The sequence below is a fragment of the Pseudorca crassidens genome, chromosome 6 (assembly GCF_039906515.1).
Source record: "Pseudorca crassidens isolate mPseCra1 chromosome 6, mPseCra1.hap1, whole genome shotgun sequence".
Lineage (NCBI taxonomy): Eukaryota > Metazoa > Chordata > Mammalia > Artiodactyla > Delphinidae > Pseudorca > Pseudorca crassidens.
The window spans coordinates 60,826,015-60,844,317 of record NC_090301.1 but is presented as its reverse complement, the minus strand read 5'-3'; the positions used below and the strand labels follow the sequence as shown (position 1 = coordinate 60,844,317).

General features: G+C 37.2%; 1 protein-coding gene and 1 long non-coding RNA gene across 6 annotated transcripts in view; one reads left to right on the top strand and one right to left on the bottom strand.

Annotated features, from left to right (window-relative positions):
* DCAF17 (DDB1 and CUL4 associated factor 17) overlaps positions 1–8,185 on the top strand; it is a 37,693-nt gene extending 29,508 nt beyond the window's left edge. For all 3 annotated transcript variants that reach the window (XM_067741556.1, XM_067741557.1, XM_067741558.1), the window contains 2 exons: positions 1,755–1,910; positions 2,696–8,185. In XM_067741556.1, coding sequence (XP_067597657.1) covers positions 1,755–1,910; positions 2,696–2,863 — 324 coding nt within the window. In that variant the 3' untranslated portion in view covers positions 2,864–8,185. The remainder of the gene's footprint in view (positions 1–1,754; positions 1,911–2,695) is intronic.
* Positions 1–18,303, bottom strand: part of LOC137226532 (uncharacterized) — a 51,830-nt gene that overhangs the window by 13,792 nt on the left and 19,735 nt on the right. For all 3 annotated transcript variants that reach the window (XR_010944393.1, XR_010944394.1, XR_010944395.1), the window contains exon 2: positions 6,783–6,848. This is a non-coding gene — a long non-coding RNA (uncharacterized lncRNA). The remainder of the gene's footprint in view (positions 1–6,782; positions 6,849–18,303) is intronic.

The following is an 18,303-nucleotide window of genomic DNA, read 5'->3' as shown; positions in this document are numbered from 1 at the left end:
GGAATTACTTATGAAATCAACTCAAAGTGTTCATACTTCAAATATATAGCCTTTGCGTAAATACTGAATCCCTTTAGACTCTATAACTATATAGTTCATATGACCATTTCTAGGTAGAAATATTGAGTAGATCTCTAAGGATAGTTTTTTTTTTTTTTTTTTTGGCAATACGCGGGCTTCTCACTGTTGTGGCTTCTCCCGTTGTGGAGCACAGGCTCTGGACGTGCAGACTCAGTGGCTATGGCTCACAGGCCTAGCCGCTCTGCAGCATGTGGGATCTTCCTGGACCGGGGCACAAACCCGTGTCCCCTGCATCGGCAGGTGGACTCTCAACCACTGCGCCACCAGGGAAGCCCTAAGGATAGTTTTTTTTTTTTTTTTTTTTTTAAGGATAGTTTTTGAAAATCTTTTAAAATAGGTTGGAGGTGGCACAGTATGTGGCTACTCTCAAAAAAGAAAAAATATATATTCTTTTGAACCAAATATATATTTATTCTTTTGAACCATCGAGAACAAAGCAGAAAGCTTCCTACCCTGTAGGTAAAACTGTATTCAAAAAAAAATACCAAAAAAAAACATGCCAAAGTTACCAAAAAGTGGCAAGAATACTTAAGAAGGGAGAAGGTAGTAGCAAAGAGAAAGATACTCTGCATTGTGAGATTAGAAAACAAAAACTTTTCACCTGTAAAGGAAAAGTTGAAAGGGGTTGTGACTAAAATCTATAAAATTACTGACACTCAGGCAAGAAGTCACCTTTTGAAGTTTGCCCAAGGTAAGATTACGGCAAAAAAGTAAATTAAAAGGAATCACTGGTAATAAATCTACGTAAATTTTTATGTCATAGGTGGTAAAGGCAGAAAATGTAAATGGGTTAAAAAGCAGTTTGACCAAATGTGAGTGAAGGTTTAGTATTTGGTGATTAAGAGAAACTTGCTGTGCCTGTCAAGATGTGCCATCCCTGGATGGGTGAGCATAGATCTGCTTCCCCATGAGACTGTTGGAGTCCCAGGTTTTCGTCCTTGAGACAGAGTTCTGGGGTTAGATTTTTCTCTCTTAATGTCTTTACCATCATTAATCATTTCTAACTAACGTCTCTTATCCCAGTCCTGTTCTGTGGGTTGGATTTCTGTTCCTAATATTCTCCCTCAAGTATAAGCAGCCATTTTTGCTTGCAGGATCTTAATTCCCCAACCAGGGATGGAAAGCTTGTAGTCCTAACCACTGGAACACCAGGGAATTCCCTAAGAAAGGGTTTTTTTTTAAAAAGGATGGCAAATAGGGTCATAAATAGTATATGATGGGCTATCAGTTCTTCTTGAAATGACTTGTGTTTTGCTGGTATGAGAACCTTCCGAGCACAGTGGGAAGTCTTCAAGTTTCAGAACTGAGTTTTATATATTTAGTCCTATCTGGAAACCAGTGAACACACCTATCAGTGTCAGCAGTTGAATACCTCTTTCAAATTTGGAGACACTCTGGCTTGCTGTCATAATAGAGGATTTCAGTTATACTTTGGCTGAGATCTACATAGACTTGGTTGTGTTCATCAAAATCTGTAGGATACTTCTTGAGTCCTAAAAATCTTGAGACTGATATTTTACTAGGCAGATAAGTGGAAACACATTTCTATCTATGCTCCCACCCATTCATTTTTCTTTCTACATATTTTTATAAATAGTAGTTAAGCCACAAATGTAGAAATAATCCTAACTGGATTTTGCCCCTCTTTTCTTTTGCCTTATCTATTCCCCAAGACTTTCAAAATTGTGGACTATGAAGATGAGTTAGATTTGCTTTCTGTGGTAGCTGTTACTCAAATAGATGCTGAAGGAAAAGCTCACCTGGATTTCCACTGTAATGAATATGGAACTTTACTTAAAAGCATTCCACTCGTGGAGTCATGGGATGTGGTGAGTAGAGTCCATGGAATACAAAGTTGTAAGCGTTTCCTTTATAGGTGACATTTATTGGAACAGATGTTACTGTGTTCACGTCAGTCCAAGTTCACCTATACCAGTGACCACATGGAAGAGGTTATCATCCTACATGCAGGACAAAATGAGTACTTCTTTAGACTTTCTCCTCTAGGGATGAGAATTTCTCCTTACCAATGGCTTTAAAGATAAAGTTTTATGCTTTTTTCATGAGACAGGCTGTCTATTTCCTTACCATAGTCTAGTTTTCTCCTATTTTATAAGTTTGGTAATGTTTTAAAAAATAAAAATATACTGTATCAAATCCCCACAGTTATTTAATAGAGACAAATCTAAGCGTGTAGGGTTTTCAAGCACTCTTAGAAGCGTTTGTCTGCTCTTCTAAGTATTATAGAATATAAAAGTTATAAAGAACAGTAGATGTTACTTTACCCAATCATTGTTTTATCAATGGAGAACCTGAAAGATTTAGCAACTTGCCCACGGTCACAAGTGAAATAGTGGCAATGTTGGCAATAGAATCTGGGTGTTCAGACTCCTAAGTCCAGGGTTCTTTTCATTCTCAACATTTTGTGTAATGCTTTTCTCATAAGTCGTCTGCATATCCACAAATAATGAAAAATAAACTATTTCTGGCAGCTATTTTGCCTCCAAGTATATATTTGAACATCCCTAGCATAGACGCTGTGACATTTTAATGACTCAGCAGTGAATATGATTATGTGAAGAGGAGATTCCATTTGCCTTTGTTTTCGTTACAGACATATAGCCACGAAGTTTACTTTGACAGAGACTTGGTACTACACGTAGAACAGAAACCCAGCAGGGTCTTCAGCTGCTATGTTTACCAGATGGTATGTGACCCTGGGGAAGAAGAAGAAACCACAAACAGAAGTTGTAAAAAAGATTGCAATAATTTTAAATTTTGAGATGTAACTTCTGAGACTTCTAGCCAAACACCCCAGCAGCCATGTCCAGTCCTCCTTTTTATTATCTGCATAGCATATTCTCCAGTATTTTCCAGAGAAGGTCTTGTGTGGACTTCAGATGACTGTGACTTCTTTCTTAAACTCTTGCCATACAAGGTGGTGAGTACTTCATTTTATGTAGAGATTTTTTACAATGACATCCCAAGAAGTCTAACATTTTGCAGTTTTTAGGCGGGTGGTGATGCAAATATAAAACACTGAAGAGCAGAGAAAGAGGTTAATTCTAATTATTGGGAGAGGGTCATCGATGAGTAGGTGTTTAACGTGGTTGTTAAAGGATGGCCTGGGATTTTGATTAGTAAAACTAAGGGTGAGAGATAAAAAGAAAGATACAAAAGATACAGAAAGAAATCAAGAAATCCTGTATCCTCTCACCCAAACTTTGTTTAAGGATGGAAAATGAGATCTATAATATGAAAGAATACTTTGAGCCAAAAATGTATCATCACAGTTTAAAAAAAATGTATATGTATATATGTTTTGTGTTTGTATATAGTATCAGGAATTGGCTGTAGTTCCCCAATATCTTTTCTTCCATGGTTTTATTCTCTTGGTTTGATGTTCCCATTGGTTTTTTGTGTTTCTATTAGGCTAATGTAAAAGATTTCAAGCAAACTGTAAGTGAAATTTTTTTTCTCATATGTAGGCTGTTTAGCTGTTAATACACCTAAGAATGTTGTATTCATTTCACTCTTCTATTTATTTGGTGAGTCTTCCAGTTCTGCTTAGGCAATATTTTCATACCTAGGCAATAAGATAAAGGTATCCTGGGTTGTACCAGCTCTGCTCCCTGTAGAAGAGTAGATAAAGTCCCAGGAGTTCTTACTAGCTTGGAAACTGACTGGCAACTAGAAAAAGGTTTTGGCTCTATCTTAGCTGTGAGATGAGTATTTTTTCTTCTTTGTTAGAACTGATCAAAATATGATCCTTGAACTCAGATAATCATTCTTCAGAATGTTAAATAAAAGCAACCCAAGTAAAGGGAGGAAAATGTTTCTTTGTGGTTCCTGTTTGAAAAATCCAGTTGCTTGCAATACATATGTTTAGCACATTTCTCTGATTCAGGCTCAAAAGAATAACTAGTAAAAATAGAAGGGGAGGAGACAGCAGTAAAAATCATTGCTGATTCAAATCTAAAATTAAAATATGGGATATTAGCTTGGATGATTTACATCAAAATCCTCCAGTTTTTCCTTCAGTTTTGGCCTTATGCCATGTTAAGAACAATGTGAATTCTGCCCTGTTCTGCCCTTGAAGTTTGCAGATAAATTTCAGGCTAATTATGATCAACAAGGCTGGTGAGAGAAAGGCGTTAGCTATTCCAAAAGTCTAGAAATTAGTAGCAGAGTCCATAAATTAAAAAAAAATAAAGCCTAAAACTGTCTTTTGTGCAATAGAAAAGAAGATTGCTAACATTTTAGAATAAGGGAAAATATTTATATGTTGGCTAAAAATAAATCTTTCTGAATCTGCACTTATGTATAATAACCACTTGGGAAAGTAAAAGTGATTGATTACCTCATGAGCAAGATGATAAAACTATCTTCATATATTAAATTCTAATACTTTTATATCTACAAGTTGAAAAATCCATTCTCGTTTTATGCATATTTAATAGTACTATTTAATATAATATTTGAAGTCAGAGTATTTTGGAGACATGATTGTGATTACAAAGCACAGTTATGAATAGCTGAATAGTTATGATGTGCTAGATATTGCCCCAGACTTCCAACTAGACATGAGCTATATCTAAATAGTCCTGCCCAGTGAATTTATACCTTGAAACAGGTTCGATAAGAGGAAATAGATAAATATCAGAGAAAAGAAAAGAAACCAGTATGGTGGGTTTCAAAGCAAATGCAGTGCTATGTAAAGGCAGAAAGCCTGCTCTCCATTTCCAAAAGTGTTTCAGAAAAGGATGTCTTAAGACTTCAATTCTGTCAGATTTTTTTTTAAAAAGCAGGCTTGTTGAGTTTACCTTTCTCTAAGTCATTGCCTTCTTTTTATGAAGGAACTCATCTGTTCAGAAAGGCATCTGAGAACTATCTGAGATTCTTGGCTGCTTTTTTGGTGGGGGCAGGGTTGGGTGGAATACTTCCAGTCAAGACAGGAACTGAGCACTAAGAAACGCCTATTGTCTCACTGCTGCCCAAATCAAACTAGACCTGGATCCACATGCCATATGGGCCAGGCAGGAAATGCACCTAGTGTGAAAGACAATAGGGAGTTGTGGACAGTGTAACATAGGAGAGCTATGCCCCAACTAAAGGGACAAGCTGCTACTGCTTAGTTAATTAAGCTGCTACTGCTTAGTTTCAGCCAGTTGTAACACCATGTGGGAATGTGGACTGCATGATTGTTAACAAGAAGGTTAATAAAAAGGGTGCCCAAAAGATAAAGAAGATAGCAAAGAATGTGGTAAATGCACAGGTAACAGACATAGCAGGAAACAATAGAGCATGATTCCCCCAAAATTATTGGCTTCCCAGCTCCCTACAGTGGCAGCAGCTGCTCATTCCGCCGCCTGCCAGACATGAGACTGCTGTTCTCCTGAGGGCAGAGGGAAGTGGTAGTTAATATCCTCCTGCCCCTCCTTAACCCTCCTCTCTATCTGACTATTTTAGAGGCTTCAACTATGTGCCAGCCTACTTAACAGGTGCTAGGGGCAGGCATAAAACAATATGGGTGACATTTCTGAATGTTTAATGCAAGATTGGGTGAAACAGGGTAGCTTCTTTTAGATGGTCCAGATATTAAGCTGATGAGAGGTATATTTCTGCATTTCTCTCTTTGATCTAAGGGTCTGAATTCTCACAGTATCAGTGCAGCAAGATTATTGTTCTTTGACTTTCTAAAACATTTCTCGCAACTCAGAGAGAAAACAAAACAAATCCTATTGTAGTTGCTATTTGAACTACCTTGTGAGGAGATGATACTGTTCTATTTAAATAAACTAAGGTTTTGTTCCACATTTTTCCATCAATTGAATGTTTTGTTTCTTGTACACACTTTTTTCTTAATGATAGCATATTTATTGAGTGCTTTCTATCTGCCAATCTATCTGTGATACATGTAAAATGAATTGTCTCACTTAACATTCAAAATAACCGTATGAGGTATGAACTACCATTTTTCTTCCTCATTTGTAAAATGAGGAAAGTGAGGCTTACAGAAGTTAATTTGCCCAAGGGCCTACAACTAATAAGTGCAGAGATGGGAAACACATTCAGATTTGTTTGACACAAACTTATGCCAGATTTCCTCTAAAGCTCTCAAAAGGCAAAGGATGTTATTTTATCCCATATGTAGCATATTAACAATGATAACATTGGGTATATACGAAAATGCTTAAAAGTCTTTTTAAAAAATGATTAGATATCCGAATTTTGGACAAATTTTGGATGAGACACAATTGGCCTATTCATGTATATAACTTGACATAAAAGATGGCTCTTGGGCTTCCCTGGTGGCGCAGTGGTTGAGAGTCCGCCTGCCAGTGCAGGGGACACGGGTTTGTGCCCCTGTCCGGGAGGATCCCACGTGCCGCGGAGTGGCTGGGCCCGTGGGCCATGGCCGCTGAGCCTGCGCGTCCAGAGCCTGTTCTCCGCGGCGGGAGAGGCCACAGCAGTGAGAGGCCCGCGTACCGCAAAAAAAAAAAAAAAAAAAAAAGATGGCTCTTCATGCAATGGCTGAAAAAAGTCAGTTTTTAAAAAGATACAAAAAAATGGTACTCTGATCTTGTTTGTGGTGATAATAAACACCAGTATTAGTAATTACTCTTAATGTAACTTGATTTTCTTTTCAATAATTAATATGTTTTCTTACCTTTCTTACAATGTTTACATGTATGACTTACCTTTTAGAATCCCAGGGATTATGCAGGGCTAATTTCCGGTCCCTGTGTTTCTATAGAGTCTCTATCCTATAGAAAGAATAATTTATTTCAGGCCAAGGATAGATAATAGAAAGATAAGACCAACTGGCTTTTCCTAATCGTTTTATTATAAAAATTTTCAAACATACAGCAGAATTGAGAGAATTTTACAGTAAATACCCAAATACCAACCACATGGATTCTACATTTTATTCTACATGCTTTATTACTTATCCATCCATGTTATTTTTATGATGCTTTTCAAAATAAGTTGCAGACATCAGTATATATCCTCCTGATACTTCAAAAGGCATATCATTAAGTAGGGTTTAGTATGGTTTCATTTTTAAGGTACATTCACATGCAGTGTAATGCACAAATGTTAAGTATAAATTTGCTAATTTTTCCCAAATCCATACACCTGTGTAACCCAAACCCTTTTCAAAATTTAGAACATTGCAATTATGCCAGAAAGTTTCCTCATGCCCCTTCCCAGTCATTCCCTACCCCAACTCTCAGATGTAACTACTGTTCTGATTATTTTGCCTCACAGATTAAATTTTTCTATTCTAAAACTTCATATAAATGAAATCATGCAAAGCATAATGCCTCTTTCACTCAGCATGTTATTGAGATTAATTCATGTTGCCTGTATCAGTGGTTCATTCCTTTTTATTGCTGAATATTCTCGTATGAATATGTCAGTTTGTTTTTTTCCATTTTCCTGTTGATGGACACATGGGCTGTTTCCACTTTTCTTTCTTTTTTTTTTTGCTGTTATAAATAAAGCTGCTATGAACATTCTTATACAATTTTTTTTATGAACACATGTCTTTATTCCTCTTGAGTAAACATCTAAGGGTGGAATCATTGGGTCCTAAGGTAGGTGTATGTTTAGTTTCATAAAAAACTGCCAGACCTTTCTTCCAAAGGATTGTACCATTTTACGTTCCTTCAACAATGGGGACTTACCGTTACTCCACATTTTCTCCAACATTTGTGTTTGTCTTTTTTATCTTAGTATTTTTGGTGGGTGTGTAATCATTTCCAGTTGATACTTAGATTGTTTCTATAATACTTGTGCCTAGAGTAGCCCTCTTGTCAGATCTATCCCTTCATCTTTTTTAACACCACCCCCTACAAGGAACGGCTGAAAACATTCTTTGTGATAATAGTTAAGGTAACCTAAAACTCAGGTTGAGTTATTCTTTCTCAAACATGGAATACATTGCTCACCAGTTACTTTTGCCTTAATGGAGACCAACCTAGGAAAAACCTAGGTTGCTAAAGGGACATGTCAGACTGTTTCCACATGACTGCTGGAGCTGGACAGGATGGCACCAAAACATTGTAATAAAACAGAATATGACCTTTTCCTATAATAATTATGAGTTCATGTTATTTCTAAACCAGGTGAATTTTTGATGCTAATAGGAAAGCATATTAAACAACCTTTATGCTTTCCCCAGTAACTATATTAGATCTCTGTGTGGTTTTAATTTATATTTCCTTATTAACTAATGATAGTAAGCACATTATGTGTGTGTTTGCCATGTGTAAATTTTTAGTTTTCTTAACAAATTTATTGAGGTATAATATACATACAGTAAACTATGCATATTTAAATAATACAATTTGATCGTTTTGACATGTATGCATCCATGAAACCATTGCCACAATCAAGATAGTGAATACATCCATAACCCCAAGAAGTTTCCTCTTGCTCCTTTGTAATCCCTCCCTCCTGCCTCTCTGTTCCCCTCCCCCTTCCCAAGGCAACCACTAATCTGTTACTGTCACTTTAGATTAGTTTGAATTTTCTAGAATTTTATTTTTCTGGCTTCTTTCACTCAGTTTTGTTACTTTGAGATCCATCTGCATTGCATGTATCAATAGTTCATTTCTTTTTATTGATGAGTAGCACTCTATTATATGTGTATAATCACAATTTGTTAATACATTTACCTGTTAATGTACATTTGGGTTATTTTCCTTTTTTGGCTACTACAACCAAAGTTACTATGAACAGTTGCATACAAATTTTTATGGACAGACATATACATTATTTCTGTTTGGTAAATACCAAGGAGGGAATGACTGAGTCATAGGTTTAGGTATATGCTTAACTTTTTAAGAAGCTTCCAAACTGTTTTTCCAAAATGGCCAAACAAAATTAATCTGCATGATGTGATACTCTATATAGAGAACCCTAAAAACTCCACATAAAAACTAGTAGAACTAATAAATGAATTCAGGAAGGTAGCAGGATACATGATTAATATACAGAAATCTGTTGCATTTCTTTGTACTAACAATGAAATATCAGAAAGAGAAAGTTTAAAAAAAAATCCTGTTTAAAATTACATCAAAAAAATACTTAGGAATAAACTTAACCAAGGAGGTGAAAGACTTATACACTGAAAACTACAAAACATTGATAAAAGAAATTTAAGATGATTCAAAGAAATGGAAGGATATCCCATGCTCTTTGATTGGGAGAATTAATATTGTTAAAATGGCCATACTACCCAAAGCACTCTACAGATTTAATGTGATCCCTATCAAAATACCCAGGACATGTTTCACATAGAACCAATAATCGTAAAATTTATGTGGAAACAAGGAAGACCCAGAATTGCCAAAGCAATCCTGAGCAAAAAGAACAAAGCTGGAGGCATAGTTCTCCCAGACTTCAGACTATACTACAAAGCTACAGTAATCAAAACAGCATGGTATTGGCACAAAAACAGACACATGGGTCAATGGAACAGAATAAGAGCCCAGAAATAAACTCACACACCTATGGCCAATTAATCTACAACAAAGGAGGCAAGAATATACAATGGAGAGAAAACAGTCTCTTTAGCAAGTGGTGTTGGGAAAGCTGGACAGCTACACATAAATCAGTGAAATTAGAAAACTCCCTCACACCATATACAAAAATAAAATGGTTTTAAGACCTAAATACAAGACATGACACCATAAAATTCCTAGAAAAGAACACAGGCAAAACATTCTGGGACATAAATCGTAGCAATATTTTCTTAGGTCAGTCTCCCAAGGCAGTAGAAATAAATGCAAAAATAAACAAATGGGACCTAATCAGACTTAAAAGTTTTTACACAGCAAAGGAAACCATCAATAAAATGACAAGACAACCTACAGAATGGAGAAAATATTTGCAAACAATACAACTGACAAGGTGTTAATATCCAAAATACATAAACAGCTCATACAACTCAAAAAAAAGGCCAAAAGACCTAAGTAGACATTTCTCCAAAGAAGACATCCAGATGGCCAATAGGCACATGAGAAGATGCTCAACATTGCTAATTTTAGAGAAATGCAAATCAAAACCACAATGAGGTATCACCTCACACCAGTCAGAATGGCTATCATCAAAAAGTCTACAAGTAATAAATGCTGGAGAGGGTGTGAAGAAAAGTGAAAGCTTCTACACTGTTGGTGAGAATATAAATTGGTGCAGCCACTACGGAAAACAGTGTGGAGGTTCCTTAAAAACTAAAAATAGAACTATCATATGATCAGCAATCCCACTCCTGGGCATATATCCGGAAAAGATGAAATTAATTTAATCTTCTTAATTTAAGAAGATACATGTATCCCAGTGTTCATAGCAGCACTATTCACAATAACCAAGACAAGGAAGCAACCTAAGTGCCCATCAACAGACAATTGGTTTAAGAAAATGTAGTATATATACAATAGAATATTACTCAGCTATAAAAAAAGAATGAAACACTGCCTTTTGTAGCAGCACGGATGGACCTAGAGTATATCATACTAAGTGAAGTAAGTCCGACAGAGGCAAGCATTGTGTGATATCACTAATATGTGGAATCTAAAAAATAATACAAATGAATCTATGTACAAAACAGACAGATTCACAAACAAACTTATGGTTATCAAAGGGGAAATGGGGGGAGGTATTAGGAGTATGGGATTAACAGATACAAACTACTGTAAATAAAGTAAACAGCAAGGATTTATTGTATAACACAAAATCTTGTAATAGGACTTCCTTGGTGGTGCAGTGGTTAGGAATCCGCCTGCCAGTGCAGGGGACACGGGTTCGGTCCCTGGCCTGGGAAGATCCCACATGCCGTGGAGCAACTGGGCCTGTGCGCCACAACTACTGAGCCTGCACTCTAGGGCCCATGTGCCACAACTACTGAAGCCCACGCGCCTAGAGCTTTTCTCCGCAACAAGAGAAGCCACTGCAATGAGAAGCCTGCGCACCACAACGAGGAGTAGTCCCCGCTCGCCGCAACTAGAGAAAGCCTGCATGCAGCAACAAAGACCCAACACAGCCAAAAAAATAAAATTAAACAAAAAATCTTGTAATAACCTATAATGGAAAAAAATATGAAAAAGGTACATATATATAACTGACTCATGTTGCTGTATACCTGAAACTAACACAATATTGTAAATCAACTATATTTCTATTTTTTTAATGTAAATTGCTATGGACAAAGACCCAAAGAAATTAATCTGCAAACTCATGACTGCTTTCCAGCATACCAAGGGCCAACTGTGTTTCTAAAGAACCTCTTTTGCCAGTTATGTGTTTTACTGTCATTATATAATTTATTACATTAATCCATGAAATGTGAGTATTAAAAAGAAAAATTTGCTTTTACTATTAAAAAGTTAAATGCTTTAGAAAGACTTGTTATAATCAGGTCACTAAAAATTTCTGTCAAATAAGGAGTGGACAAAGTAGCTGTGAAAGATTGAGAGATGTCTTAGCCTTGGGTTCCCTCAAAAACAGAGCCTGAAGCAAAGCCTATGTGCTACTTCTTTGATAAGGAGTGAAATCCCTGCAGGAATGAAGAGCAAGAGGAATGAAGCAGATACAGAAGGAAATCCAGGGCTTCCCTGGTGGCGCAGTGGTTGAGAGTCCGTCTGCCGATGCAGGGGACACGGTTTCGTGCCCCGGTTCGGGAAGATCCCACATGCCGTGGAGCGGCTGGGCCCGTGAGCCATGGCCGCTGGGCCTGCGCGTCCGGAGCCTGTGCTCCGCAACGGGAGGGGCCACAACAGTGAGAGGCCCGCGTATCGCAAAAAAAAAAAAAGAAGGAAATCCAGTATCAAGCTGGCTAAGTGCAACTAAATGCTTAATCTCATGAATCAACCTCTGAGAAGGCACATGAACTGCCCCTGGGCAGTATGTGAGGGACAAGATGGGGAAAAATGGAGAATAATCTATCCCCCAGTTTTTATCATCTGCCACTCTTCAAAGCTCATCCCCAGAACATCATTCCCCTGAATTTCCAGACTGCACAAGGCTGAGTTCACCTTGACATCAATGGACAGAAACCAAGGGGAACTCAGAGAAAAGTGATGAGTGAGGTCGTTAGGCAGGTTGTGCCAGCATGAAGTTTGCAGAGTCCACACAGAATGGTGTTGGTAGCAGTGGCTGGAAGAAGAGAGGGGTGAGGCCAACAGAATTTGATTTTGTACAAGGTGTCTGATAAAAGGGGGAACTGAAAAAAAATGGAAGGATTCTGGACTCAGATTTCTTCACTTGTATCTCTGGGTTCTGGTCTGCTTTAAAAATACCAGTTCTGGAAATGATATCCAGTGAGTGTGGTTTATGCCAGAAAGATGGGAGAGAACACCAATCAGCAAAATCAAACCTAAAGGCCTTATATCAAAGATAGTTAAATGAATGTACCCTTTTATATTTTAAGTTGGAATAAAATGTTTGCAAGTTATGTATATCTTTATACAATGATTTCCTTTTTAATTAACTTTTTAAGTTAACTGACCAGCCAGCCTTCCTCAATAATGTCAGATAATAGAACTTGTTTATTCTTTCTAAAAAATTTAAGCCTTATTGATTTATTTTGATAGTTTGATTTTAATAGTTGGGAGATACTGATTTTTTTTTAATTGAAGTATAGTTGATTAACATTGTTGTGTTTGTTTCAGGTGTATAGCAAGTGGTTCAGTTACACACATATATATTATTTTTCAGATTCTTTTCCATTATAGGTTATTATAAATATTGAATATAGTTCCCTTTGCTGTACAGTAAGATATTGATCTTTAATAACTGCTTTATTGTGCTATAATTCACATACCATAAAATTCACTCTTTGAAAGTGTACAATTCAGTGATTTTTAGTATATTTACAAAGTTGTGCAACCATCATCACTATGTAGTTCTAGAACTTTTCATCACCCCAAAGAGAAACCCTATACACATTTGCAGTGATTCCCATTCTTCCTTTCCCTCAGTCCCTGGCAACTGCTACTCTACTTTCTGTCTCTATGGATTTGCCTCTTCTGGACATTTTATATAAATGAAATCATGCAAAATGTGGACTTTTGTATATGACTTCTTTCACTCAGCGTAATGTTTTCAAAATTTCATCCATGTTGTATCATGTATCAGTACTCCATCCCTGTTTTTGGCCAAATAACATTTCACTGTATAAATGTAATATATTTTATCATTTCATCTCTTGATGGATGAGTTGATTCTAATTTTTAGCTATTTTCAATAATGCTGCTATACACATTTATGTACACGTTTTTGTACAGCTACGTGTTTTCAATTCTCCTGATACATACCTAGGAGTAGAATTACTGGGTCATATGGTAGCTCCATGTTTAACTTTTTGAGGAACTGCCAAACTATTTGCCACAGCAGCTGAACCATTTTACATTCTCAACAGCAGTATGCAAGAGGTCCAATTCCTCCACCTCCTTACCAACAATTGTTATTTTCCATTTTTTATTATAGCAATACTAGTGAGTGTAAAGTGGTGTTTCATTGTGGCTTTGATTTTTATTTCCCTAATGACTAATGATGTTGAGCATCTTTTCATGTGCTTACTGGCCATTTATATCTTCTTTGGAGACATATCTACTCAAATCCTTTACCCATTTTAATGGGATTGTCTTTTTTTTTATTTTTTATTTTTTATTTTTTGGGATTGTCTTTTTATAGTTGAGTTGTAAGAGTTCTTTATATATTCTGGATATAAGTCCCTTATCAGATGTGTGACTTGCAAATATTTTCTCTCATTCTGTAGGTGGTTTTTTCTCTTTCTTGTTGGTGTCCTTTGAAGCATAAAGGTTTTTAATTTTGATGAAGTCCAATTTATCTGTTTTTTCTTTTGTTGCTTTTGCTCTTGATGTCATAAGAAACAATTGCCTAATCTAAGGTCATGAAAATTTACTCCTTTTTTTTGTTTGTTTTGTTTTTTAATATTTATTTATTTGGCTGCGTCGGATCCTAGTTGAGACACGCCGGATCTTCGTTGCAGCATGTGGGCTCTCTAGTTGTGTCTTGTGGGCTCGGGCTTAGTTGCCCTGAGACATGTGGGATCTTAGTTCCCCGAGCAGGGATCGAACCCGGCTCTCCTGCATTGGAAGGCAGATTCTTAACCACTGGACCACCAGGGAAGTCCTACTCCTATTTTTTTTCCAAGAGTTTTTCATCATTTAAGTTGACTGTTTAATCTATAATATTGGGATGAATGGAATTTAATGTTAACACTACTTACTTTTTTATTCCTCCATCTATTACCTGGAAAACAAATGGCAGTTTGATTCTAAGTTTATTCACAAACTCGAGGCTGGGGACTGCCCTGGGAGGGGTGAGCATGAGGGCTAGGAGGGATGTTGCTGGGAGTCCATTCCCAGTAAGAGTTGGTGAGAGAAACAGGCCCCAGCCACTGGCTTCACTTAGAGCTAGAGGAATAAAATTTCATCTACTCCTAAAAGGAAGCGCAGGGGAAACAAGGTACTGCCAACATATCAGTTCAGGCCCACTGGTGGGTTATCTTAAATATTTTTACTTCCCCAGAGTTGAGGTGGTTGTGGTTTTCACATGGTCCTACAGTGAGTGAATACACATTCTATGATCAGTGAGATTAATACCTGTTATTTTATAAATATTGACTCTAATAGGTGACAACAAAATAGTGTCTGTGATATAAGCTTGTATGACTTTCTGATCAATTATTAACTTTTTCTGTCTCAGAATCTATCTTAGAATTTTGATAATGTATTATGATAAATATGTTACCCATTTTATTTATTTATTTATTTTAATTAATTTATTTTTGGCTGCGTTGGGTCTTTGTTGCTGTGTATGGACTTTCTCTAGTTGCAGTGAGCAGGGGCTACTCTTTGCTGCGGTGCGTGGGCTTTTCATTGCAGTGGCTTCTCTTGTTGCGGAGCACAGGCTCTAGGTGCATGGACTTCAGTAGTTGTGGCTTGCGGGCTCTAGAGCACAGGCTCAGTAGTTGTGGCACACAGGCTTAGTTGCTCCGCGGCATGTGGGATCTTCCCCAGCCAGGGCTCGAACCTGTGTCCCCTACATTGGCAGGCGGATTCTTAACCACTGTGCTACCAGGGAAGTCCCCCTGTTACCCATTTTAAACTTAGTAGACTACACAGAAGTGTCTAAGAATGCTTTTGAGTCATCGCAGGGACGTGACTGCTAATAAGGACTAAAACATTGAGACACGGCAGCTTCTGTGGCTATCTCATGAGTTTGATCATTGAACTCATTAGGTGCTCTATCTTCAAAGAACAGCGTTGTTAATTGTGCTTTTAATGACATAGGAATAAAACAAGATGCATTTTAACAGCTATTGATACCTGCTAGAAGAAACGTATGTTAGGCAAGGAAGTGCAGGTAATAATAAAATGTCCGTGTCAATGAATACTATAATTACATACAGATTAATGAAATAAGACTTTGTATCTTCTGATGTTAATCTAAAATTCTGATGATGGAAAATGCTATATTTAGGTGAGTTCAAAAGTGCATAGTCACTGACAGTCATTCTAATAAACAATATCGTTTGGGGTATAGTACTGGAGTTAATACTTAGAACATTTACTCATCTTTGAAAAATATATTGGTGTTCCAAGGAAAATCAACAGATTAATCAGGAGGGAGGGGAATTTGCTGAGTTCTTTTTTTAGCAGAAAAATAGTACAGACTCATGAAAGACTATGAGGAGTAGGGAATGTCCTTAGTGAAGTAGGATCCAAGGTGTTGGAAGCAGCTGGAAATGCCCCGTTTGGGATTGGTCTGTGTCAGTATATGACTGAGGACAGGAAACCTGGGAATCACAGCTCACTGAAGCTCCTTGGCCTCAAGCTCCTTATCACAAGGGAAGGAACTTAGTTTGAAGTGGTTTCTGTTGGTGTCTCTCCTAAATCTGGGTCTGTATTTCAAGAAAGGGGTCTAGATCTCTTCAAAGAACCAGTTACTGTCAGCCTCTATATCTCAGTGTCACTCAGTAACAGGGCACCTTACTGTTCCATTGCAGGTTTGAATTTTAAAATGTTCAAAAGTGAGAAGTAAATCTCTCTCTCATGCACTTTCTGAGTCTGTGTCTGGGCTGTCTCTAATACTTCTCTTTTACGTTTGGAGCTAAAATCCATATGGAATTGATTTTTGCTTATAGTGTGAGATGGCGGGGTGTCTCTTTTCTTTCCCTTTTCATAGAAAAATCTAATTAATCCAGCACTACTTTTGTAATGACACCTTTATCATAAACCAGGTGTCTATATAAGGACTCTACTCCATTCCATTGGTCTATTTGTCAATATTTTCACCAATATCATACTGTATTAATTACTGTAGATTTATATCTTAATATTTAGTAGAGTATGTCCTCACATATTTTTCTTTCTCAGGAGTGTCATGGTTATTCTTGACCCTTGACATATTCTTTACTCTTCCACTTTAGAATCTACCTGTCAGGGACTTCCCTGGCGGCGCCGTGGTTAAGAATCTGCCTGCCAACGCAGGGGGCATGGGTTCGATCCCTGGTCCGGGAAGATCCCACATGCCGTGTAGCAACTAAACCCGTGCACCTCAACTACTGAGCCTGTGCTTTAGAGGCAGCGAGCCACAACTACTGAGCCCACGTGCCACAACTACTGAAGCCCACGCACCTAGAGCCCGTGCTTTGCAATGAGAAGCCACTGCAGCGAGAAGCTTGCAAACCGCAACGAAGAGTAGCCCCTGCTTGCCACAACTAGAGAAAGCCCGTGCACAGCAACAAAGACCCAACGCAGCCAAAAATAAATAAACAAATAAATAAATAAAAGAATCCATCTGTCAATTCCACAAAAATTAACTCACTGCAATTTTGATTGGGATTACATTGACTCTATAGATAAACCCAGAGAGTAATGACATCTTTACTATTTTGAGTCCTCTAATACATTGATATAGTATATCCCTCCATTTATTTACGTCATTTTCAATTTCTCTAGAAATGTTTTTAGGTTTTCTGTATAGAGATATTGCACATCTTTCTTTAGATTTATTACTAGGTGTTTGGTATGTTTTGATGCTATTGTAAACAGTATCTTTAAATTTCATCTTTTAATGGTTTGATGCTCAACAAGGGAAGTTCCATTGATTTTTGCATACTAATCTGTATCCTGTAAACTTGTTAAACTCATCTAATAATTCTAATATCAATCTGTGGATTTTATTTTCTAAGAATGCAAAGAATTCAATTTTTTAAATATAATTGTCCCCTTTTATTCTTTTAAATTTATTTATTTATATTTTGGCTATACTGGGTCTTCGTTGCTGCGGGCGGGCTTTCTCTAGTTGCGTCAAGCAGGGGCTGCTCTTTGTGGTGGTGTGCAGGCTTCTCATCGCGGTGGCTTCTCTTGTTGCAGAGCACGGGCTCTAGGCGCATGGACTCTGTAGTTTGCAGCAGGTGGGCTCTAGAGTGCAGGCTCAGTAGTTGTGGTACACGGGCTTAGTTGCTCCATGGTATGTGGGATATTCCTGGACCAGGGCTCGAACCTGTGTCCCCTGTGTTGGCAGGCAGATTCTTAACCACTGAGCCACCAGAGAAGTCCCAAGAATTCAATTTTATTTCCTCTATCTTTAACACTGTTTTCTATTTTTCTTGCCTTATTGTATTGGTTAGGATCTCCAGTGTGTTCCTGATTTCAGAGTGAACAGTTTTAACATTTCACCATTAAGTACCATGTTTCCTGTAGTTTTATTTTCCGTAGATACCCTATAACAATTTATAGATGTTTCCTTCTATCTATAGTTTGCTAAGAGTTTTTTTTCATGACTACATGTAGAATTTTATCAATGCTTACATCATTAAGATAATCATGATTTTTCCTCATTTCTTCTGTTACTGTGGTGAATTGCACTGATTAATTTTTATATGTTGAAACAATCATATTCCTGAAATAAACTCAACTTGGTTGTGATGTATCCTTTTATATTTTGCTGGATTCATTTGTTTAATGAAAACCTTAACTTCTTGGTAGGATATATTAATTTGCAGTATTCCAATGTTTTTGTTGCAACAACTAGAAAATAACATGGATAAATTGCAAATTTATATTTGTAAAGATATCAGAGAGTCGTGGAACAAAGAGGAATGGGTGAACTAAAATTCCAGAACAGTAAGAACCCATCCTAGGTAAGCTAATGATTGTTTTCTTCCCTGGTGGGCTTGAC